The following is a 25,955-nucleotide window of genomic DNA, read 5'->3' on the forward strand; positions in this document are numbered from 1 at the left end:
TGATTTTTATGTTTTTCAGCTCTTTTGTCAATATTTAATGACACTACAGTAAAATTCACATTTTAATATTTTTCACTCGATATTCTCACATGGTAGCTCACTGATGATGACACATACCCCAATAATTATCCTGAACTACACGCACAAGACAGCATTTGCAGCAAGCAGCTGCATTTAAACATTTAAACAAAGACAGAAGTAGTTTTAGTTTCAATCAATAAATTTATTGGACTGGCACAACAGTAGTTTTCTCTCTCCTCTACCTTCCTTTCTCTCACATACACTTACAATGGGGATTATGCAAGGGTTAAGAAAAGTTTGGTGATTATACTCAAGCATTTAGAACCTACATAAGGGCAGCCTGCCCTTGTGTCATCTACGTATGAGAAACTGTGTACATAAAGAGAAACGTCATCCAATGTAATAGGAAAAGTGATGATCTGCTCTTGAATCATGAACATACTTGAACAATACTTTTAAGGTAACATCAGATCTGTCTAGCTTTGACTCATGCATGTTTGTCATATTTTCTTCTTTCTGTTTCACTTGATAAGCTCTACAATTGTGTTTTTGTGATACTTTTTCTTTCAAGTTCTCATCCTGTATTTTTCCATAACTGCAAAACACCTTCATCCATTCTGGCAGCTTTTCATTTCGCATTTACCCTTCAGGTATCCTTCTAGCCCTGCAGAATATATCACCCTAATAACCTAATTTGCAGTCTGCTCATGTTACCAGATGTTACGTGCCAAAGATCGGTTTTGATTGACAACCTGGACTTGAAGACTTGACCTGAATCATACATTAGCCCTAATAATTTTATCCACAAGTACATCCTTGTGCCTGTCATTGTTTTTTTTGTTTGTTTGTTTGTTTTATCTGCCATAATAGTTATGGAACAGAAACAAGGGTAACAATCATGAGAGTTGTTTTAGTGAAGCGAGCTGATAAAACTTGTCCAGATATCTCCTTTTTGTGAAGTATGCTTATAGAGGCTGTGTATAGTCTAGTGAGCATCTATGAGAAGTGCTGCGAAAGTGGATCTTTGATTGCACCAGTCTGTTCAGATGTACTTTATGGGCTTGGATGGCAATGCATTGTGAAAAGGTCGGGGGGTTAAGATTTGAAGTTTACAGCTGGTACATGGTTGAATATTTGTAGAATTCGTCTTAGGCATTCTTAAGATACTATTAATACAGTGTTCCCCACACATAGACTTTAACTAGAGTGGGTTACCTAGGTGTATTTAAAGCCACCCAGTATATTTGCCAACATTTTTTTCACTCTCTTTTTCAAACTGTGTTTTATCACTGTCTGTTTGCACAAGAGAAACATCTACTAATACTGCCCTCTGATAAATGCATCAATTGAGGTGCATATATATCTCATGTTAAATGTGAGGTTTCATAAGCTGTCTTTTCAACATTTTCTAGTAACTTCTTGCAGCCAGTACCATCCCATACTGCTGCACTTTAGAGTGATGGTTGCTATATGCTTCATTATCAGCGATAAGCCTTAACAAATGCAGCACAAAGTTTCAAAAGGTGAATAATGTTATTTGAGTGTCTTTATGCAACAAATCGTTGAGGAAGACTGTCAAAAGACACAAAATGTAAAGTCATTCTTTGGAAATGCTGTTATGCATTAAGAGAATTTGAAAAAAAAGCTTGTGTTGCCCAATGAAGCATATGATCTGTGGTTTTTCCAAATTGTGCTCTGCTGCTGCTTTTAAAGAGTTTTTTTTTCTGTCACTTCCACTTTATTTTTATTATTGACAATGACTATGGTATTTCCCCCTAAAAAATTATTTTCACCCTCTTAAAACATTTAGATTCACATCCTCTTGCATTTCTGTTTTAACATTTGGTTTAGCTATCTTGTTTTGGACTTTTTAGTGGTCCTATTTTCATCACTGAGTTTCTCTTCTCTCCTGCTTTTTTCTGCACAGATAAATGAGTTAAGCCATGTTCAGATTCCCATCATGCTCATGCCAGACGACTTCAAGGCCTACTCAAAGATCAAAGTGGATAACCACCTCTTCAACAAGTAAGATATGTTTAAGTATAATTATCATTGTAAATAACAGAAAACGGTATTTCAAAATAAAAACCTATTTTTTTAATGCTTTTTGACACAATGTTTTAGATCTGTAGCATCTCATTAACAGATTTACCTGTTATTTTCTGATTTTTCTCTTCACACAGGGAAAATATGCCAAGCCATTTCAAGTTCAAGGAGTACTGCCCTCTGGTGTTTCGAAACCTCAGAGAGAGGTTTGGAATTGATGACCTGGATTTTTTGGTATGAAAAGCGACATCACATCTGCTTCAGCTAGTTTATTTTTTCACCCTTTTTGCTTTGAATAGGTATGAGCTACCACGTAAGGAAAAAAAATCAGCTACAATTGACAGTTGACTTAAAGCCATTACATTTTCCTGAAATGCAGCTGAATCTTATGGACTTATTTAACCTAGCCACATGGTGCTATAAGCAGTGAATCATATGAACCATTTTTAACAAGTAAATGTTGCTCTACTGCTCCTTCTCTTTTCCTCCTTTTGTTCCAGCCCACTCTGGTCCTTCCTTTATTTTCCACTCTTTCTCCATAAATCCTTTATCCCAGTGCAGGCCATGAGTTGGCAGTATTTGGAGGTCATTGTGTCCCAGCTCACTGCAGCTGTCCTTCTCACATGTTTACATTAGGGTTCGGCTGGCTGCAGTGAGTGGGCAGACAGGGTTGTTAAGATGTCGGTCAATGAAAAGGAATGTTGTGACATTCTCCACATTAAGCTACTTTCCTACATGAGGCATGATTCACACTGTGGTCAAAAGGGTTAACTGATCTTTAACTTTGCTTTTCGCCCTTGCTTTGAAAACAGGCTGTTGGCATTATTTCTAATTACATTGGTAATAATCCTCATCACAGCCAGTGGGTACCACCAGCTGCAGCCCTGCTCTTTTGATGACATGCAGCAGTAACCATTAGTTTTAATGAGCAATGCTGGCTATATTAAATTAAGTTTAGGGCGGATAGCTGAAGTGCAAATAGATTAACCTTTTTCCCACATTATTATGAATGTCCTGTGGAAAAAATGACGAACTAAAACAAAAACATAAAGATATTACTTTGAAAGCTTTCATCTAAAAGAGCCTCAGGCAAGGGCCTCTTAAACATTTTCAGCCTCTGACACACACCACTTCAATGTAACACCAGGACCAGTGGTGAAGAAGGCCCCTGAGGGCCCATGCTCTTTAGTAAACTTTAAGACTAAAACCAACACAAGAGTAAAGTGATGCTCAACCATTGTTTTGAGCAGCCACTAGGTTGGTCATTAGATTGCAGTATCAACAGTTGATGCTCTGTGTTAATGAGGAGGAGGGGGACTGAGGTTGAAGGGCAAGGAATTTTTGGAGAATGAAGCATTGAGCCAGGACTGTTGGATCATGTTACTTTGGAGCTCCAAGGTCTGGGCAGCAGCTGTTTGTGTCTGTGTGTAGGTTTGGACAGGCAGCAGGCGCAGGGGTCAGAACTCCACATGTTTAGACTGGAGAAAGGGAGGCAGGTCACACAAAGGTAGAAAAAGGAATTTGAGAATCAAACACAATGCAAAGCAGTCATATCAAACACTCAGCCAAACAAGAAATTTTATTTTTAGCAGCAGAGATTTTTTATTACAATTTCAGTATGAATTCTGACTTATTGTAATAAACATGTTTCTGCTAAATGATTCCATATATGATAAGACAAAACCTTCAGAAACTAAGAACTGCTGTCGTTAGGTTCCACACTGTTGTTCTGAAGGTCTGTGTGTGAAATAAAATGACAAACATCTTGATTTAAAAAAAAGTCTTTGAAAGTTGATTTCATCCAACTGGACCAGAGTTAATTTACTTAGTCAGTAGAGCCTTTTTACAACTAAGAATCTCACAGAGCATGTCTCTCAAAAAGACAAATGGCAATGTGATCATATTTCAAGGTCTTCTTCATTAACATGCTTAGCAGTGTTTTCCTCTGTCTCTTTGTGTGTTTGCAGAACTCTCTTACACGCAGTGCTCCCTTGAACAGTGAGGCCCAGGGGCGCAGTGGGGCTCGTTTCCATACCTCCTGCGACAAACGCTACGTCATCAAGACTATCAGCAGTGAGGACGTGGCTGAGATGCACAACATTTTAAAGAAATATCACCAGGTGTCAATAGCATGTCTTACTATGAGATAGCTTGATGCAAACTTTCATTCTTCATTCTTCATCTAAATGCACCCTAAATGACACCCTAACTCTGAGGGAAAGTAGTTAAGGTCAACATTTAGTGCACTTTTTCTTAAAATCTCAAATAATTACATGCTTCATTGTGCCTTTCAACACACTTTGGTTAAGCCTCTGCAGCATCTCCTGCTGCAGCCACTGTGATGTAAATTAAGTACAATGCTACTCCTTAATGTCTCATTTCACTGTTAAAAACTCACAGACAGTTCAGAAACTTGTGTTATCGAACATTTACCTTTTTATTCTTCCCTATTTTCCTTTTCAGTCCACAACAAGTTCATTTTTCCATGGTTAAATCCATGCTTAAATATTAAATTTACCTATAAAAGCAGGTCTGAGGTAAACTCTTAGTTAAAGGGGACATATTTTACCCTTTTAAGACAAGTTTATAATGGTCTCAGAGGTCCCCAAAACATGCCTGTGAAGTTTGTTGCTGAAAAAACACTTCAGTATTGGATTTTAGCATGTCTAAAAACCCCTCTGTTTTAGCCCTGCCCAGAACGAGCTATTTCTGTGTCTGTGGCCTTAAATGTTACTGAGCTGTCTGGCTCTGCCCCTGGCCCCACCCTTCTCAGGAAATTGATGTGGCTTAATGGATGTGGCCCTCCTGATCCTGAGGATCAGGAGCAGTGCCAACTCCCCACATGACATCATGAGGGGAGTTGCATATTTGTCCCCTTTAAGGATAGTAGAAAATTCTGAAATGGCACAAAAACAGTTTTGAATGCAAAATAGTGAAATTTTACAATGATTAGGAAATGATTATTAATCACGATTTACCACAGAAATTCTGAGATTAATTACAATTAGAAAATATAATCGTTTGACAGCCCTTATTAAAATGCTGGGGAATTATTTACATGAATCTGAACTTTTTTTGGTCCACTTGCATTATTTCTGCCAAGGCCATGTATTTTTATGTTTGATTCAATACATGTGTCAGGGATCAGATTCATGCATTTTACTATGTTAGGCCGGCCACACACTAGACCATTTTTTAATCTGAAATGATTTTTAAAATGTGGGAGACCACAGACATGAGGACGATTTCAAACGATTTTTCATTTTTAATCCTCTGAACGCACACACTAGACGACTCAGCTAGACTGTTAGATCACTGGAGACCACACACCTGCCAACCTGCCAACGACCTCATGCGATCACATGACTTCAGAAAAAACACAAACGTATGTCTGTCTATACCCTCTTGCTGTCCCTCCACAACAGGCTGCCCTGGCATGTTTTACAGGTGCAGCAAAAATCATTAAACAAGGAAAAGACTGGGGTGCAGGTGGCCTAGTGGTTTTATGGCGCGCCCCATGTACGCGGACGGCCCGGTTTCGAATCAGGCCTGAGGCCCTTTCCCGCATGTCTCTCCCCCACTCTTATCCCTGTTTCTGACTCTATCCACTGTCCTCCTCTATCAAATAAAGGCACAAAAATGCCCAAAATAAATCTTTAAAAAAAAAACAAAAAAAAAAAACAAGGAAAAGACTTAGGATGAAATCCTGGCTGGAATGAAGCTACAGTTGTGTTTACAGTTGTGAGTGGTGAAAGTACATATGATTCGGCTGGTGATGCTGCCCCCTGTGCTCGCTCTCATTGGTTGCTGTGGGTACTCCGCCAGTGGCACTATAACCTAGAATCGTAAATATCAAACGTGTTTGATATATAAGATTCGGGGTCTAGGAGGATACAACGCGATTTGGAGCAGCAAAATAATCGTGTTGATGCCACGATCGTTGGGAGAGGCAAATCTTGCCTCAAATCAAGCTTAAAATCCTGTAGTGTGGGGCCAGCCTTAAAACCCACTTCTGGCGTGCCGGTAGTTGAGTGGTTAAGGCGCATGCCATATACGCAGGCGACCCAGGTTCAAATCCGGCCCATGGCACTATTTCCTGCATGTCTCTCCCCGCTCTCTCCCCTGTTTCCGACTCTATCCACTGTCCTATCAAATAAAGGCAAAAAGGCCAAAAATAAATCTTTAAAAAAAAAACCACTTCTTACAATTATAGGCATTTTCAATTTATATAGCACCAAATCATAACCAAAGTTATCTCAAGATACTTTGCAAAGAGAGCAGGTCTAGACCATAATAATAATAATAATAATAATAATAATAATAATAATAATAATAATAGTAGTAGTAGTAGTAGTAGAGATAGTAGTAGTAGTAGTAGTAATGATAATGACAATGGTTATGCTCTGTTATTTACTTTTATTAGTGAACCCTCTCTAAGACGGTCAGATAGCATACATTGTGTCTATAAACGGGCCATTAAATTGATATACCTTGCTCTCTTCTAGTTCATTGTGGAGTGCCATGGGAACACACTGCTGCCCCAGTTTCTCGGGATGTACCGGCTCACGGTGGACGGAGATGAGACCTACATGATTGTTACACGAAATGTCTTCTCTCACCGCCTCTCTGTCTACAAAAAATATGATCTCAAGGTAGGAGGGTATAACAGGAATGGGGCTATCTATCCTAACCTGCACTTTCCCTAATCCTTTATCAGTTTTTCAAACTCAGGCTTATTTTGATATAAACTGATTTTATAAATGCCATGTAAAAATACAAAAACTTGTTTTAATAGATCCAAAGTTGCTAGAATAAGGTTGTGTTGTATGTTTGACATAATAGGCATTATCCATTGGGCAATAAGCTGTTTTAAGCCTTGCGTCTTGCTTGCCTAATAGGGTGAGCTCTAGTGCTCAGGCATGCATGAGGGTTATGAGTATTTGTTGGAATTAGTGCATGTAGAAAGACTTCTTAGAAACAGCCGGGTTATGGAGAGTGATTTTCTTTGTTTTGTCTGTAGGGTTCTACTGTGGCGAGAGAGGCCAGCGACAAGGAGAAGGTACAGTCACCTTTTGCAAGCAAGGATCGGCTGTTATTGATACCATTACAAGTTTTTTAAGTTCAGCAAAGGCAGGACCTATTAACGTTTATTGTAAGCTTCAAAAAAGCAATAACAAAATTGATAATAATAAGATACTAAAATTGGAGGGTTATAATGCTAATGCATTTTGCATCAACATGACCAGGGTCAATAAAATATCTTAGGCATTCATCTGCAGACTGTCTTAAATATTATTTTGCTACAGCTGTATCAATCCCACCAGAGCAATCCATCGTTCAGTGTTAATGAATAGATTTTTCATTACACAAGGCAGTTTTCTTTATGAGGAAATATAAATCAATACCTCTCTCTATATATATGTGATAAGATGAAATAAGTAATCAATGCATATTTTATTGCTGTATTTTCTTTTATAAAGCCTTCTTAAAAATATATTTTTATCCTTTGAACATGCTGCCATCCTCTCAGCACATCTATAGCCCTGTTGCTGAAAGGACAGCTGGTTGTGTGACGGTGAAGGTCAGAGTCGGTGTGGATTGAACAGATGGACACTTGTCTAGCTCTCGCGCACCACTCGGGTCTCAATTCTGGTGTCAATTTCACACCAGAAATCAGGGTCATTAGAAAGTATTCAAAACTTTTTCTGCAAATACTGTTAGAAAAACACTTTGAAGTTTTAGTGTTCCAAATGTTTTTGAACTGATGTCTTTCATTGGAAATTCAGTTGTTTTTATTGGACAAGTCATCCTTTGGAAGCTGAATGGACAATAGTTTTAAAAAAGAGAGAAAAAACAACCAGTGTTTCCTGTGGTTTCAATAACTCACACAACTTCAAACAGTTCTAGACTTACTGTCATCTCCCCAAAGGCTCAACAGACACACCTTCCTTTATGTTCTCCTTGGGTGAGGATGACAGTAACACATATCCATCTCCTTCAGTTAGCACCTACTCCATCACCCTTTCATTCCCTCTCCAGTCCCTGCACGCCTTTTGTGTCTTTTTTAATTTGCTTCATCTCCTCTAACCCTGGCTTTTTGCTCTTCCATCAGTTCCCCTGCTTGCTGTCTGTGTGTGAAAGATTGAGTGTTGTGTATGTGTTTTTGTGCATGGGCGTGTGGTTGTCCGTGGATGTGTTGGGCTTTGAGTTTTATTCGATCAGATGTCTCATGATTTGGAGAAGTCTTTTGTTTGATGTTTTTTCTGTGCAGCTGTGGGTCTGACAGGCTGTTGTGTGTTATAGCAGTGTGTTTTGATTGACAGTGCTGGAAGTGTTGCTGCTTTTGTCAGACTGGCTATTTTGGCTCTTGGCTGCTTGGACAGAGTCACCTGTCATAAATGAGTTTCCTCATTGACGTTGCAAAGTGGCTGATAGTTCCATGCTCTACTTGTATAAGCTAACAATTGATAACAATAGTTCACCAGATTTAAGCAATGTATTCTTATATACAAGGGTTGTCATAGTACCATATTGTTAAATCTAAAAACAATTTAAATGAAAATATTGATAGAGATACCTTTTTGATGCCATAGCAGCAAATATACAAGTCTTGCACATCTGTTATTGGGTAATTTTACTTTTTTTAATCACCAAAAATGCAGGTAAACTCCTGCTCACTGTTAAAATAGTAAAAATATGTTGGCTACTAGAACATATAGCCAACATATTTGTGCAATTATGACAGTGCTTTTTCTTTTTCTTGCGCTGCTTTATGTTCAATAATTAATTGAAGCTAAACTGTTATGTGGATATTTGAATATTTTTGAAGTTCAGTCATATGAGGTATGTAGCAGCAGTAGTAGCATTAGCCTCCAGTGATTTCAATGAGCTCTGCTCCTTTAAGAAGGACTTGCTGGTTGTACAAGCCAGGAAGCTAGGCTATAAAGCATAACAGATGGGTACAGTTTCCCTGCTGAATTTAGCAAGTTTTTGGTGAAAATGGGCTACAAAACATTGTTTGCTCAAACATACACACAATCAAAAATTTTGAAATGTTTTATTTTTGACCCAAGAAGCATCTGTGTTTTTGTCACCTTTTTATGCAAGAGCACGTAACTGATAGCCAAAGCCTGCATTGCAAAACAGTGATAAAAACACAGGCATTCTGGGTAAAAAAATAAAATGCTTCAAAAGTTTTCAGTAGTGTAAGATTTGAGCCAACATTGCGTTGTAGCTCTGTTTTTCCCAAAAACTTGCTTAATTCTACAGGGAAACTGTACCCATCTGTTATGCTGTATAGCCTAGCATCCTGGCTAATACAGCTATCAAGTCTGCCCTAAAGGAGCGATGCTCACTGAAATCACTGGATGCCAATGCCACTTCTAATTCTAGGTACCTCATATAGTCCAGCTTCAAAAATACTGAAATACCCCTTTAAAGCTTAAGTACTTTTTGATAATATCATTTGTTGAACCAAAGGGAGAATGTCTAATGTTAAAGCACAAGGTATTGAAGAGTATCAAACATTTTGACAGCCTTATTATAGACAACAGGCTTTGACCTTTAAGTGACAGAAATTGCTGACAGTGTCCTTGAACGCTGTGACTTTACAGCACGGTTGGTTTGACCTGTCAGCTCAGCACTATTGGAAGAGGACGGTTGTCCAAAGTGATTTTTTTTATTCATCCCAGGGCTCCTCATGTTGCTCAGAGGGTTGTCTGACTGTGAAAAAAGGGAGAGTGTGTCATAGTTTTGACCCTGAAGGGTTTGAACTTTCCACTGGGTTTTACAGGAGCTTACTGGCGGGGCACCATGCAGTGAGGCATGGTAGACTTCAGGGAATCCCCAACCTAAATATAGCCTCCTGTAAATGGAAGAAGAAACAAAACGTTATTGGGGTTAAAACAGATGGGTGGGGGGGGAAGCAGCGGAGGATTTAACACACACGTGAGCTTCTGTATGACCTCTTTTTGTCCATGGCTCAGCTGTGTGTATGTGAGAGACACCATTTTCAGTCTAGCAATAGAGATTAAGAAGATCAGGATCCATTTTTGTCAAGCTTACATGAATGAAGAATGAAGATGTTATTTTCAACTCTGGCCTACACTAACTTTTAAACTACAATTGCAAGTGTTGTTTACACTGTGTTCCAAATCATTATGCAGATATGATTTCAACTAGATTTCAACTTGTGCTGCTTCTCCTGTCAGTTTACACTGCTGACATCAATCTCAGGCAGGTTTGGTCATTAGTTCCAAGGTGAGCCTAATTAAAGGGAAACTTTTTAAGGAGGTTGCTCCACATTATTAAGTCACAGGTTTCATGCAACATGGGGAAAATAAAGATCTTTCTGCAGATGAAAAGCGTGAAATAGTGCTGTATCTTGAAAAGTTAAGAGAGATCAAAAGATGTGTGTGTCATTCAGAGTGCAGATGGGTTCGTTAAGATAAAGACGTATTAAGGAAAGTTTGTAAGGCAAATACATTGTAGTAAGAGAGGTATTTGGAGTTGCTGGTGCCTCTGGAGTCCCAATAATTTCTCGATGCAGGATCCTCCAGAGGCTTTCTGATGTGTGTAAAGCTGTATTTCAGCCATCCTTAACAAATGCCCACAAGAAGAAACTGCTGCAGTGGGCTCAGAAATATATGAAGATGAATTTTCAAACAGTTTTATCACTGATGAATGCCGTGCTACACTGGATGGTCCAGATGAATGGAGTTCTGGATAGTGGGTGGCCATCATGTCCCAACAACATCAGCGATAAGGTGATGGAGGGATATTTTGGGGTAGAATCATTGGAGGTGAGTGAGTTGGTAGGCCCCTTTAAGGTGACCTCAAAATATGTGGCATTTCTAGCTGCCCATTTCCTCCCATGGTATAAAAAGAAGAACCGTGCCTTCAGGGGTAAGATCATTTTCATGCAAGACAATGCACCATCCCATGCTGCAAAAAAAAACAAAACACTGAGGCCTTGGCTGATATGGGCATATTGGGAGAAAAAAAAATCCTGGTGTGGCCACCATCATCCCCTGACCTCAACCTTTTTGAGCACCTGTGGAGCATCCTTAAAAGAAAACTCTTTGAGGGTGGATGGCAGTTTACCTTAAAACAGCAGCTCTGGGAGGCAATTCTGGCATCCTCAAAGGAAACATCGGCAGACACTAAACATGGACGTACAAGTTCAATGGATGAGAGAGTTGTTAAGGGGCTCCCATGTTAATATGGAACTGGATCTGTAAAGATGTTTTTGATTGAAATAGCTTTGATTTGAGAAAAATGACCTCCTAATGCAAAAAAATGCAACAGATTTCTGTTTTCAATCCTTTAGAATCTGTTAAGCGTTTTAAAACTCTGTTTTGCATAAAAAAAATTTGGAGCACTGCAGTTCAAGTTATTTTGGGAAACAAAAAATGCCATTGTCATCATTGGGAATTTTGTCAAATAAAATCCAGAATACAATATAATTGTTGAGGAACGAAAAATCCTATGAACAGCCAATTATATAGACTAGGAAGAAATGAACAAAAGCTGTATGCATAATAATTTGAAACACAGTGTATTTCCTTAGAATTTAACTCATACAATAAACCCTGTGTAGTAACAGCTATGGTAGCTGAAGCTGTTCTGTTCACATCTGTTCAACGAACTTCACACCCGACTTAGTGCAGGTCTCAGAGACACAGCTGAAACAGTGATATCAAAGATGAGGACAAGAGACATGAAACTTTGTGTGTACCTACAAACACTCACACCTACACTTAAATGAACCTGCAGTTACCCACTTCAAGGGCTTTGTGGCTGTTAACTCATGTTTTTCCTTTAAAGTAGCCTTCTGCTGCTACAGTCAACAGTGTGAACACCACATTTAAACTAATGTGTCAACATGAACGCACTGCAGTGGATGGAAAACATCAAAGGTGGTGTATTTTCTCAAATGAAACCGTAAATCGTTCAAAGGTACAGTGTGTATGTGTAAAAAAATCCCCTGCTTCATACACACACAAACATCAAGCACGGCAAGGTCCTCTCCTGACTGCATGATCGCTCCCTTTCATGCATGCGTCTGCATGGTAAACTATGTATTTCTGCATCTTTTTTTGAAGTTGAATTATTTCACACATTTCAGTGTGTATGAACACCAGCCCTATTCTGTTTCACATTGTCAACATGTTCTGTTCACATGTATTTTTCTTTTTCCGAAATACATCTGGCAGCTCTTGTAGCTGCGTTCTCAGGGTTTAGCACACATCAACAAGTTTTATGTCCAGCATTATACCAAGAGGACTAATAGTGAGCATTTCCACGCATTTTTCTTAAATTATTTCATCAGAGCATACATTTTAATTTATTTGTCTTAACCTTATTCATGGTTAATCACAAACAATGACCCATTCAGGATGGTGACCCAGTGTTGGCAAACACTGGTGTGGATGATTAATGTGTTGGCAGTGTTTGTTATGTGACCTGGAAAATACCCGGCTTTCGTTTGTTGTATGTTTTTAGCGGCTGGTTCCTGATTTGTGGAATACCACCTGTCTCCACTGCATCTGTGCTCAGCATTTATCTGCGATAGATGTTATGTTGTTGTTTTGTTCAATCTCCTCTTTTTCACTTGCCAGCACTGGCTGATTTCTTCAGTGGGGGCACATGGCTGCGATGAGTCGGTATGACTGTGTATTAATCCCCATGCAGTAGCTGTACATCCTTGTAGATGGTACCAAACTTATACGGATGTTTGGCAAACCAAAGAATCATAGAAAGCAAATTAGTTCACATTTGCCCCCTCGCTCTCCTTAGCTCCCTCTAGGCCAAATGAAATCTAGATTAGCTGAACTGCTTGCATTTCCTTCCAGGAAACGGTTATATCAGGTGAAACAGACTAGCTTCAAGTATACATCAAATACAACTCTTAGAAACAGTTATGAGTAATATTCAGGACAGACATTAAAGTCCTATTTATTTGTGACATTGCTATCCCTGAAAGTATAGGATCTGAAAACTCATGAATATTAAAAACACTAGATGCTGACTGAACCTGTTGGCCACTGATAACATGTTTGACTCAGCAGTGTTAAACTTATCTACTCTGGTCATACAGAGCTTTCGCGTTGATGCCCTTTCCAGCCCTCTTCCAACTCAAAATAACAATTGTGTTCTGTAACATTTTAAACACTTTGCCTTTACTTTCAACTTCCTTCCTCCCTTCCTTTTCTCCTTTCTTCTCTCCTCTCCTCAACCCCCTACCGTTCCCCCCCTCGCTCCCCCCTTTTCTAGCAGCCGCCCCCGCCAGAGGATGTGCCCCCGCGGCCCAAATCTGGTAACGTTCAGCAAAGGCTGCAAACACTGCGGATTGCCACGCGCTTTTACTGCGCCATGAAACACGTAAGAGATGTAAGAGAACCAGGGCTCATATACCAGGCATGATCTATTAAACAATTATTTTCTTTTCTTTTTTTATTTCTTTTGTTTGGCCAAGCCTCTTTCGTTCCCTCGTCTTCTCCAAGCTGATCCACATTTAAAGGCCATATTTTACACACTTTTCATCCATTACAGTCACCTTCAACTCAATCTGTCACAGTGTTAAATTTTAGTTTCTATTCCAAGTTAGAAACTATTTTAATTCTGCACTTAGTGGATAAAAATCAGGAAACAATGTAAGGGGCAAAAAATCTTTTAGATCAGAGAAGAAAGTTTCAGAAAAATTAAAGAAAATATTCCATGGTAAAGTCCCTTAAAGGTTTCGATTTCTTGGCTTTATGTCCTGCACTTGGTTGCAGCCTTTGTTTTCTGAAATAAAAGCATTTGGCTGAGGATGATAAGAAGAGACTATTAGAAAAGAGATGAGTCAACGCTGTGAGGGATTCTCTCATGTGTTATCCCTTTCAAACAGGCTGTGTTATGTGCCAGTACTTTTGTCAAAGGTAGAGCGACAGTTATTTTTAACATCTGAGATGAGAGGCATTTAAGGACAATCTGAATCTGTGACATCTTAGTAGAACTATGGTAATTAATCATGCTTAGTTTTTAGTTTCTTCCCACACAAAGCCATTCACATGACAGCAACAGTGTTTTCAGATGTGCTAATTTTAGTAGTGATGCACTAATAGTTTGATCATTACAGGGAAAACTTGACAGAACTGTTTCAATGCACACTATTAGTAGACTTCTTCAGTGTTTAAAGGTATAATATTCGACTTTTTAAACTAATCAACATGGTAGATTTTAGGAGGGTAATGGTTCACAGACGTCACAGTTTGTTATGGGTTTGGTTCATCAGGATAAAGCAACATAAATTCCCAGATTTACATCTCTAGGTTTCTGTCATTTATTATTTTTAACTGACTGTAGTGAAGCTTATAGTTTGTACCATCCAGTGTTTTTTAGAACTACCTGTGATAGTTGATGCAGCCTGTGGTCTGTTAAAATGATAGTGGAGAAATTTTACATCCAGAGGCTTTTTAAAAACAATCCTGAGAAGTTGAGAGGGATAAGAAACCGCCAGGTCTCGTGGCACTGCCACTCTTGCTACTGAAGCTAGCATTCATTTTTCGTGGGTTTTCTTTTGCCTGCTTCTTCCTCCTTTTGTTTATTAATGGTTAGAGAACAGTTACACCCAATACTCCATATGAGATTGTGGGTTTCTTCACCATTCAGACATATTTCAAACATAACTACGTGTACTGAAGCGTGATACCTGACTGTCATTTCAGGATCAGGCTCACCTTTTTAACCAGAAACTGTCAATCTCATTCCACCAGTAATAAAATATGGAAAAAAAGCTTTGCACTGATGATAAATGATTTTGACATTTAAAAAGTTAAAAAGATAAGTTGAAAGGCTCACAATCTGAGAAAGTAAATTTATTAGTTCAAACTCGTCAGAACATGAAATTGAAATGGAAAAATAATGGTTTTTAAAGGCAAATATATCAGAAAGAAAGTGAAAATCATGAGTTTAAAAGGTCAAAATATGAAAATAAATTTATAATCATGAAATTAAAAGTCAAAATTTTACATTGTGAGTCCAAAAGGTCAAACGATGGGATTATGGAGTCAATGTTTGGAGCAAAAATATGAGATAAAATACAAAATAATTGGTTAAAAAGGTAAAAATATGACTTAGAATTATAAAATTATATATATATATATATATATATATATATTATTGTTATTATTGTTATTATTATAAAGCTCAAAATATTAGAAAAAGTCAAAATTATGAGTTGAAATGTAAGGAAAAAGTCAAAATCATCAAGGATAAGTTCACATTTTTATACTTGAGGAAATCTGCAGACCTCATACTGATGGGCCAGTTATAACAGAAGTATAAGATAATCTTGCAGGACGGATTCAATCATTCCACGGGCTGGATTTGGCCCCCAGGCCTTGAGTTTGACACCCCTGATATAGAGTAAAGTCGTTCCAAAAAGAGAGGAACGACACAAAGGAAATCAAGCTTTCTTTGTGTTTGTTGTTCTCAGCTCTGTCTTCACACCTAGAGGTCAGCACTTTCTTCAGCTTATGTGTCACCTCAGAGGTCAGAGGTTTTTCTAGCGCTTATCCATGTCACCACATGGTTGAAAAGACACAGCTAGCCCATTCAGGGACTCTGTTACCCCTTTTCCACCAAGCCAGCCTCATTGCTGGTGCTTGGCTAGAGTCTGAGTTGGTTCAATTTAAGAACCGGCAAAGAACCGTTTGCTTCTCCACAAGCTTGAGCTGACCCCAACAGCTACATCATTACAACCTCGCAGATGTCACTGTGCGTCTCCCTTTTTCCCAGCAACACTCACGCCACTCCGGCACAGTCATAGAGATGGCAGATTGTGTTGTGCTTCATCTGTTGCCGTTGGCTTTAGGGATTTTACTTTGAGCCCAAAATACAGTGGTCAGACACATCTGTACTGCTCATATTCACTGTTTTGGATGGCGATCACGGAGAGAGGTAAATAACCGAACGTAACAGTTCTTGTCAACAATGATCCTCTCTGTCTCCTTCTTAGGCAAAATTGTAGAAATCTCAACTTTTCAAAACTGGCACACTTCCTCGTTAATATACCTTTCACTTTCACCCCCAGTGGCAGATGTAAGTACGCAGGCCCCCGGATGGAAGTATCATGTAGTTGTGCATTACATAAGGACACAGGCCCCGATGTAAACTGAGGCTTTCCTCTGGTCCAGATTGAAGTTGGTGCTACACTGCAGCCAGTTTTCTGGCCCAGAGCCAGTGCTTTAGCTAAGGATCAAGGTCAGGATCTAGCTCCAAACTGCCACTGGAACTGGCTTGGTGGAAAAATGTAAGTAGAGGCAGAGATTTCACAAGAGTAAAATTCAAGAAGGATCAATGGACTCTTCAAACCGAAGAAGAAACTTGTTTGGTCAAAAGACTTTAAAAAAATCAGAGTTGCATTGACTTTTGGTTGCTTAACTGCTGTACATCTACTCTGAAAGTTGCATATTATACCTTTAAGCCTTATGCACATACTCCAGTGCTTTTTCAAAAGCAGGCACTTCATACTACAAAATAGGCAATAACCTTAGAGGGTATTTACAGCTTATACTGTGGTAATTTCTAACAAAACTAAATAAACACGTCAAGATAAACTTCCAACACAAATAACTCCCAGAGCTAAGAATTAAAAAATTTTGCACCACTGATGTGAAACCCCCTGGTGGAAGATAATCCATGACCGACAACATCCTCAGGCATCTTCATCTTAGAAGACACATTTTCCTGCTGTTTGGTAGGAGAGTTGAGTCTTATCAGCGTGGGGAGAAATCTTAGCGTCACACTGCTTTATAACCAACTACCTTATCTCCCTGTCAGTATTATCTCTCTGTTTTTCTGCTGCACCACTGAAGAGTCAAACACATTTCATTTCAGTCATTTTAATAGAGAAACCCAACAATTGGCCGACTGATAGCACACAATGCATGACATGGAGGAAAGCATGGCACGTATTGAACCTGTAAGAAGACTGACAGTGTGTGGCATGGCAGTCAGAGACAGCTGAAAATGAAAGTGTTATAAGATGAATGAGTGGAAGAGTTGAGGTGTCATTTATGATGACAGGCCTGTTAAATGTTTTCAGGTTTTGTTCACTCCTTGTAGTCAGTTTTATGTTGTCCTTGTTTAATTTTTCTATTGCATCTGAACCCAGTCGAAGTACATCCCATAATTATTCAAATCTGAGGTCTATGTCTGTTTATATGTGTGATATAAAAGTCCGATTTTGTGATCTGTATCCTGTCTTTATCCGTGTAGAGATGTACGTATGTATGTATGTATGTATGTGTGGGTGTTGTCTGAGCTCATTGTAATGCTGTAAAGTGCTGTTGTGTTGCCGCTCTTCTCCTGCTGCCATAGAAACTCTGTAGTGGCTAAACTGCTGCTGCTGCCCTGTTACCACATTTCCTGCTCTCTTCTTCCTCAGTGACTCAAAAACTAGTTCCTCCTCACACACACGTCTTCCCCCTACAGGCTGAGAAGGAAAATAGTCCCAGTAGAGAGACGCTTTCATAGGGAGCTCCTTGGTTATGTTTTTAGGGTGAATAATGGGAATCGGTCATAAAGATGGAGTTTGAAGGCCTCACAGAGTTAAAGAAAAGCAGATTATATTACATGCAAAAAGCTGTCTGGTTTCCGAGAAGCATCTTTGAACAGATTTAATGGTTTATCTCACACATGGTTGCACTTTGTCACCAAACTGATGAGGAAATTATGCTTTTCGGACACCGACTCAGCGCCAACATGGCTTTGAGTTTGACAGTATATTTTCTTCTTGACACAGAGCGTATGGATCTATCAGATGCAGTCATAGCTGTCCAAACCTCTGTGCAATATGTCACTCAAATTAAATTTTTCATGTGTTTGATGGTACTTGGAAGTAGACATATTTGACTGTAAATGTTGTGGAAAATATGTAGAAAAGTGCATCAGATGGATCTGTACTCTGCTGTGAGCATGCTGCATGTCCTGTTGTACCGGTCAAAGCATTCAGTTTGGAAAGAGGCCAGCCTTGGTTTGGACAGACTGCCTGTACTTTGTTAGCCAAGTCATTTTCCTACTCATATATGCTGAATTTGGCTGAATCACACAGGCTTATCTCACAAACCACAGGCTCAGAGCCTCATTTTGGTATTTCAACATGCAGGATTGTCTTAACAGGCAGTTAAATTCAAACACACTTGGAACGATCAGATTTGTCATGCATTTTGAAATACCTTCAATTCTTAGAGAAAGACAGCTAGCTGTATGCTACCTTTTAGTCCTTTGTAATGACATTTACAAAGTATTTGATTATTTCTGTGTTCTGGGGAAAAAGTACAAAAAACAATAATGTTGGTGGCACAATTCTAACTTTCCAGTAACATTCCTCCTTGTCTCCTAAATTTCTTAATCAGTTTTCAATTTCTCAAAAGCATTTGTCTTTATTTGCTGTCAAAATTAAATTAATATTTGATTTTAGCACCAGAATTGTGTCAGATTTTTGCCCAGGTGTTCAGCCTCTCAGGGTTGAACGGACTAGTGTTGTGGTTTCTGTTGATGTTTTTATGGTCGCTAATCTCTGATGCTAATGGTCAGGCCAAGGAGCTGCCCACCTACAAGGACAATGACTTCATCAATGATGGGCAGAAGATCTACATCGATGATGAGAACAAGAAAATGTTCCTTGAGAAGCTCAGGAAAGATGTGGAGGTATGTGTTTTAAGTAACCTGTCCCTCAGTAAACACACGTCTGATGTTTTTTTTTTTGTTGTTGTTTTTTGTTTTTAATTTCCTCTAATGTCCTTCCATCTTCCACCCCCTTCAGTTCCTGGCCCAACTGAAACTCATGGACTACAGCCTGCTGGTGGGGATCCATGACGTAGAGCGCGCTGAGCAGGAAGAGGTGGAGAGCGAAGACAACGAGGTCGAGGAGGAGGGAGAAAGTGACGGAGGGGGCATTGGGACGCCCCCTGACAGTCCCAGTAACACCCTGGACAGCACCAAGCCTCTGTCACCTGGAGAGTTCGACCCCAGCATTGACGTCTATGCCATCAAAAGCAATGAAAGTCAGTAGCACATTATTCTAGCTTTAAATACTGTCAGAACTGCAACCATTGCAATGTGAGGGTTGCATTATCAGCTTGATAATTACTAAAATAGTTAGAGCTCCCCCTACTGGGTATTATAGTAAAAGTTTGTTTTAAAATATCTATTGTATGTTATTACACCTGAGAGCTGATTTCATCATCCCTGTTTTATTTATTTATATATGCTTTTATTGGAGTTGCACTGTTTCACTGGAGCAGATTTCCCCATTTACTAATGCATTTACTCCATGCAGCTCTTCTGGTCATTCTTTATTAAATCTCATCCTTTTTCTTTATTTTAAATATGTTAAAAACAGCAAAATTATCAAAGTTCTGGGTTGTGAATTTAATTAGGAATAAAATCATAATAAGTAAAACCCATAACAAGCACAAAAGATAACTGTAAAAATACAGTAACATTGTTTTTGGCCAGTTCTTGGTTACAATCAGTGTCTTGAATATTTATTTAGGAATATGAATATAAATATGGATAAAAGAAGAGATGTAAATAATTATGTGTAGAAGCACAGTATTGCTGTGAAGATGTCTCAGCACTGGGTACTAATGATGGAGGAGCTTACCGTTAAGATCTACCAGGTCAGCCCTCTAAGGGAGGAGTTGTATAGTCTCATGACCACAGCCAGGTGTGATTTCCTGTGTTTTTCTGTGGTGCATATAAGGTGGGAACAGTCTTGCAAATTTTGAAAATACTAGAGATGCAATGATACCACTTTTCTTAGACCAAGTACAAGTGCTGTACAATCTGGAATACAAGAAATGGCTATGAAAAAAATTACATTGATTACTGTAATACAATTTTATTGAACAAAAACATTTTTCAGTTTCTTTCTGCATCAACACACCACTGCATTCATGTCTTCCACTTATCAAAGTAGTAGTAGTAGTAGTAGTAGTAGTAGTAGTAGTAGTAGTAGTAGTAGTAGTAGTAGGTCTTCTTCAGACAGTTGTCTCAGACTTTAAACGTGTTTCTTTGAGCTCAGATTTGATCTTAGGAAAAAGTCACACGGTGCTAGATCAGGTAAATAGGGAGGATGATCAAGCACTATGATTTGTTTTTGGGACAGAAACTGATTCACAGAGAGTGCAGTGAACTGGAGTGTTGTCTTGATGAAGAATGAAACCATTTTTCCCCAACTGTGGTCTCTTTATTCAGACTTTTTCTCACATTTTTCTAGAACCTGTTTGTAATAGTGTTATTTCATCCAAGTTTCATTGCATGTAATGACTCCTAAAAGATTTGGGTTTCCTTCATTTGATTCAAAATGTCTCCACAGATTTGCTTGCATTTTTCCTTTTGATCAGGAGTCAGAACTTTGGCATACTTTGGTCATGTTCAAATTTTCTTGCATTTGCTGAGCTGTCTCTTTATCAATGGAGACCATTTCTGCTATCATTCTTTTATGTATAGCTCGTGATGAACCACATGGTTTTATCCTCTTAAGCGCAGTGTCCTTATTCAATAGCCATAGCTCACACTTTTTTTTAATGTTTTGCAACAACAAAGATCAAAAACAAATTTTTTATTGTTTAAAAAAAGTGCAGTGGGATTTTTCATCCAAAAACATGTCAGACTTGGGAAGTATCGCCTTGTCTACAGGGGCTACCAAAACTGATACACATTGAAAGTTCCCCATAGAACCTTTCTCTAAAGGTCAACTGATTATTTATCTAGGATTACTTCTTTCAGTTCATATGTAGAGTCTCATTTGGGGTGCATTTGTTTTGATCACAGGTGCTCCCAGGAAGGAGGTGTACTTCATGGCTGTCATAGACATCCTGCAGCATTACGATGCCAAGAAGAAAGCTGCCCACGCCGCCAAGACTGTCAAACATGGGGTACATAGCTGCATATCAACATCTTTACCTGATGAGTTTAACATTTATTAAAAGACTTCTATCACATCTTTGAATTACACCTGTCTTTGTGTCCCTCCATAGGCCGGAGCGGAGATCTCCACGGTGAACCCCGAGCAGTACTCCAAGAGGTTTTACGATTTCATCACCACTATCCTGTCATAGCCTCAAGGAGCGACAGGAGGGCACAGGGGCACGTGGGAAAGGGAAGGATCAAGCAAGCAGGGAGGAGGGCGGGGAGGAGAGAAACCATCCAGAGTGTGATGAATAACATGCTGTGATGGCTTTGTGTCACCCTCCCTCCTCTCTCTCTCTCTGTTTGTCACTCCCTCTTCCAGCGGGGTGCCACGCTCTGCAGCTAAACAAAAACCCATCATTCGTTTACATTTAACCTCTCCTCGTTGAGTTCATGTGTTACTTTGGATGATAAGGGTGTTTAAAGCAAGTGTCCAACTCATTATGTTTTTTTTTTTTTTTTTTCTACATCATTTGTTTTGTCTGTGTCGTTGTTTATGTGGGAATACGGCTTTTTTAATTGCCTCTAAAACAGTATCCAGCACCCTGCTTTTTTATTTTATGTTGTATTTGTCTGTAGGTTTGATGTTTGGGGGAGGAAGAGGGAGGGTGTGACGTGTGTAGGTCAAGGCAGAGATTGAGGTTCCTCTTGCAAAAAGAAGGCTCATAGGGAAGTGGGTGCTGAGCCTCGCCTGATGCAATCACTTCATTTCAGGAAGTGGGAAGCTGTCTTCCAACAGGCCAACTGCCAGACCCCTCACCCACAAGAACCTAGCCAAACAAAACTTCCCATCACTCCCTCTTTAGACGCCACCCCTTCCCTTCCTGGTCCTAATTGTACAGTTCTGGGTTGTCCTCTCGCCACAACTGTGCTCGTTTCCAGCACTAGTTGCACCTCAGTGGTCGTCAGTGTACTTGTGGTGACTCTGGGCATTGTACGTTTGTTTTTGTTCCTCGTGGGAGAGAATTACCCAGAATTCATGTGTGGCTGTAGTGATTATATCTTTGTAATGAGCGTCACATTGAAGCATCAGCAGCCCGTACCTTTCTGTTGCCATCAGCACCTTATGAGTGAATCAAAAAAGTTGCACTTTTATTTGTTCTTAGAGGTTAGGAGCTCTTGTTTAGTTACATGAGGAAAGAAGTGCATCTTCAGAGGCCTGTCTCCTCCGCTGTGTCACCTATGCTTCTTAATGCATGGATTGTAAAGGAATAATTTACTGCAATATTTAAGCGGAGAGTGGTTGAGTTCTGTTCACAGGGCTTTTGTAAACTATCCTGAACAATCCTTTTTGAGAAGTGCTCCAGTTGAGAGCAGGCAATGGTGCGCTTTTAGACAGAGACTGTTTACCTCCAGCATCGTACCAGCGCACACCCGGCAACGGCGAGCAGCGTGTGTGTCAGTGTTCATATAAAGGGGAGAGAGAAAAAGGGGAGAGGGAGGGAGGTTGGGAGGTAAAGTGACGTGTTAAACCAGTAACACCATCAGCATCTTCTCTAACCTCTGCTGTGAGTCTGTTATTCCTGTTTGTTATTGTTCACATTTTTTTAAAGGTGGTTTATCTGTGTTTGAATTTGGCGGTTTTATGCATTGATGTGATTTTTTTTTTCTTTCTGTTTCATTTTTTTTGTATATTTTGCACAAGAGGAAAGGAACCAAATGTTATGAATACGATCCCAATTAGTCGATGTGGTCTTAACAAGGGAAATGCAATATACTTGTATGTAAGTGAGAAAACGTTGTTGTGCGTGTGATGTTGTGTATCACTTCTGGATAACCAACTAAAACAAGTAAAAAGTTGTCCTTGTTGACTATTCTAACCCATGCAAAAAGCTTCCATCACCATGTATTTGTTTAAAAATCATAGATTATATTCACATTTCTATTTTTACATCGGTCATGACAATAATTGTATTTAAAAATAAGGAGCCACCCTTTGGAACGACTGATGTGGTAAATGAAGAATGATACTGCTTGAATTTATACAACGCTTACTATAGATGTACCTAAAACTTTAAAAAGGCATAAAAAAAACTGCATGTCACAGGACTAAGTTTCCTTTTCCCTTTCTAGTCTGTGTTGTTAGCTGTCCCCACACTTTAACCAGATTTGTTAGCTGTTTGGCGTAAACTAGTCGCTACCATGCTTTAAATAACTGTTTTTCATTGTATACACTGTGCAAGATGTGTGCCTTTATACTCCAAAATTATTTAATTTTATATTTTGTAATCTTTTTTTAAACAAAGGTTATTTTAATAATAGGGTGTTTACTTTGACATGCATTCTTTGTTCAGCCCTGCTGCTTCCACTCTATTTAAATTTAAACTAAGCCATTCAAGTGATTGTTTTAACAGCTCTCCTAAATTTAAATACAGTGGACCAGCTTTGATTTTGTAAATTCTAATCCATAAATCTGAATATTCAGTGTGCAGGCGTCCTTTTCCCCCTCGTATTTTCCTCCGAGTGCGGTTTTTGTCTGCTGATATTAACCCTGTGTTTGGTCACGCTGGTCCTGCCTTTACAAAGAACAAACCGTTCGTGCGTGCGTGAAGTGGATCGTGGAAAGTGTGTATGCGTGTCGTGATTGTGTTTCGATGTGCTTCCCCCCACCTCAGGATTCTGTCAGCATCTTTGATCCCACCTCCCAAAGGCGCATTTCCAAAATTTCAATGTACAGCTCCTTTTCATTTCTGGAGCAGGGTTTAGTTCTCTTGCTTCCATCTTTTTTTTGTGCGTGTTATCAGGGAGGTTTCCAGCTGATAGATCATCCTGAGTCAGTGGTTGATATTTCTGTGTTCTTCACTATTAATCGGATGTTTTCTTTCTGTCGTCAAGTAGCTCAAAACTGTACATAGATTGTGTCATAAAGAAAACATCTCCCAGTGTTCTTTGCTCTGTTCAGCCCTGAAGGCTCACAAGTAGAAAACAAAGCAGTGCATGCTGGGAGATTAGTTTTTCTTCTTCTTCTTCTTTTGTTTTGGGAATATTAACTCTGGGTTTCATGTTAGGAGGGCAATGATAATGCCAGACTGAAACAGATGCAAATGAACAATAATAATAACATGCCCTGCAGCTGTACCTTCAAAATGAATGAGCTCCTTAAACATGTGGCCACCATTATCTTGCCAAAAGCATCTTTCAGCAGTCAGAACTACCCCACATGAGCTTGAAGAACATTATGTATTGTATAAATGTGTCACTTTGTTTGAAATGATTTTTTTAACATGTAATGGGACATGGAGTGAGGTATGCAACATGTCAAAAGGTTTTTTTTTTCAAGGGAAAGTTTGGTGATAAATGCAAATAACCAGAGGTCAGGCAAAAAAAAACCCTGAAATTTTTGTTGCAAAAAAAGAAAGAAATAGGAAAATAATTCTGTCCTCTGCAAAAGTCAATAGACCCCTTCAACTTAGCTTTGGCCTCACATCAGTCTAGAGTACTTTTAGATCACATCTGAAAGACTAATGCATTGGTTGAAGCAGTGAGAGTGTGTGTGTGTGTGTGAGAGAGAGAGTGGGTGTGTGTGTTTGTGCATTGCTGTCTGACAATGGTTGATGAATTTCCTTTCAGTGGCAGAGAGGCCAAAATGTTGATGTACGTGTATTGGTCTTCACATTTAATGATGATGATAAAAATAATACACTCCATTCCATAAGCGTCACTCGAAACAATTAAAGCACTTGTTCTGCTTAACTCCAAGTCTGCTTGTGATGATCCTGTCTTTGTTGTCTATTTCTTATTCACATTATTCCCCTTATTTCTATGTTAAACATATGTGCTCTAAATTTGAAATAATGTACATCATATATAATCTGGTTTCAAGAATGGAGGGAAAAACCACAACAAGCCAAAATTAACAGGATGAGAGCTCAGTATTCTGACAGATTTCTTCTAAATATGTTTTCTTCTATTTCTTATATTGAAAAAAAACAAAACTGTCTGGGTCGCCACCAGAAGTTTAGCATCACACATACACCTTAATAATACTTAAAATAAATAGTGACTAACATTTGAGTTTTAAATTTTTTCTTTTTTCCAAATCAAGAAAAAAAAATTCTCCTTTTCCTTTGTGACTGTAGCTTCCTAAAATAATATTTCGGTGTCAGATATAATATTGATAAACTACATGTTTTGTTTGCAGAGGGAGTCCAGCTCCAGAAATAATTCTGCAAAAGTGTTTCCTCATAGTTTTATATAAAGTTTCATTATTCAAAGACTGGAATCAGCGCACGTGTTCTGCTTCAATCGAAAAAATAAACTAACGCTTCCCATGGTCTTGCGCGTTACTAATTGCAATCTGCCTTTGCGCGTGCGCTGATCTGTGGATTTATACGTCCCATCTTTCACAGTAAAACTTGAATAGCACAATATGAAATAGAGGGAATTTAAATGTTTTAAAATAAGAATATTTTATTAGTTCATGTATGAATCTAGCATTTACACTATATTTTTTTGCTAATTTAGAAGAAAGTCCACAAGGTGGGAAAACGGTTTCTCAATTTTTGTTTCTAAAAATTCATGACCCGATTTAATTTAGGTAAGGTAAATCTAGTCTCATTTTATCCGTGAATTTTTCCTCCCCCTTCTTTTAGTTTTTATTAGTGGCTTTTATTATCACACATACTAATTTTGATTATGGTAAATATGCCTACACACAAACCCCCTTTTTTCAATATTACCCACAAGCCTTTTCGCTTAACGGCAGAGTACAGTGAGTAACAATCCAATCCCATCGTTAATCAGGCTCAGTTTTTAAATTAATATCTAAAAAAAATCATAAATCTTACGTTTTGCGATGACTGGCGTGTTTACCCGTTTGTCTCAGCATATAAAAATAAGAATATTTCATGTTAAAGTCAGTCTGTTGTTACACGATTATTCTAGAAGAAAATAACGGCGATATTTTTGGTTACTGAACCCTG

At 38.8% G+C, this 25,955-nt stretch overlaps 1 protein-coding gene across 5 annotated transcripts in view; it reads left to right on the forward strand.

Annotated features, from left to right (window-relative positions):
* The window catches only part of pip4k2aa (phosphatidylinositol-5-phosphate 4-kinase, type II, alpha a), a 44,589-nt gene extending 19,863 nt beyond the window's left edge, over positions 1-24,726 (forward strand). Inside the window, exons 2-11 of one of the 5 annotated variants that reach the window (XM_041814712.1) lie at positions 1,949-2,046; positions 2,205-2,301; positions 4,035-4,187; positions 6,573-6,719; positions 7,088-7,126; positions 13,342-13,458; positions 18,652-18,765; positions 18,881-19,121; positions 20,896-20,999; positions 21,102-24,726. In XM_041814712.1, the coding sequence (XP_041670646.1) occupies positions 1,949-2,046; positions 2,205-2,301; positions 4,035-4,187; positions 6,573-6,719; positions 7,088-7,126; positions 13,342-13,458; positions 18,652-18,765; positions 18,881-19,121; positions 20,896-20,999; positions 21,102-21,182 (1,191 nt within the window). In that variant the 3' untranslated portion in view covers positions 21,183-24,726. The remainder of the gene's footprint in view (positions 1-1,948; positions 2,047-2,204; positions 2,302-4,034; positions 4,188-6,572; positions 6,720-7,087; positions 7,127-13,341; positions 13,459-18,651; positions 18,766-18,880; positions 19,122-20,895; positions 21,000-21,101) is intronic. The other 4 variants (XM_041814713.1, XM_041814714.1, XM_041814715.1 and 1 more) reach the window with 4 other exon arrangements.
* Positions 24,727-25,955: the final 1,229 nt, after the last annotated feature.

Source organism: Cheilinus undulatus, linkage group 19 (assembly GCF_018320785.1).
Source record: "Cheilinus undulatus linkage group 19, ASM1832078v1, whole genome shotgun sequence".
Classification (NCBI taxonomy): domain Eukaryota; kingdom Metazoa; phylum Chordata; class Actinopteri; order Labriformes; family Labridae; genus Cheilinus; species Cheilinus undulatus.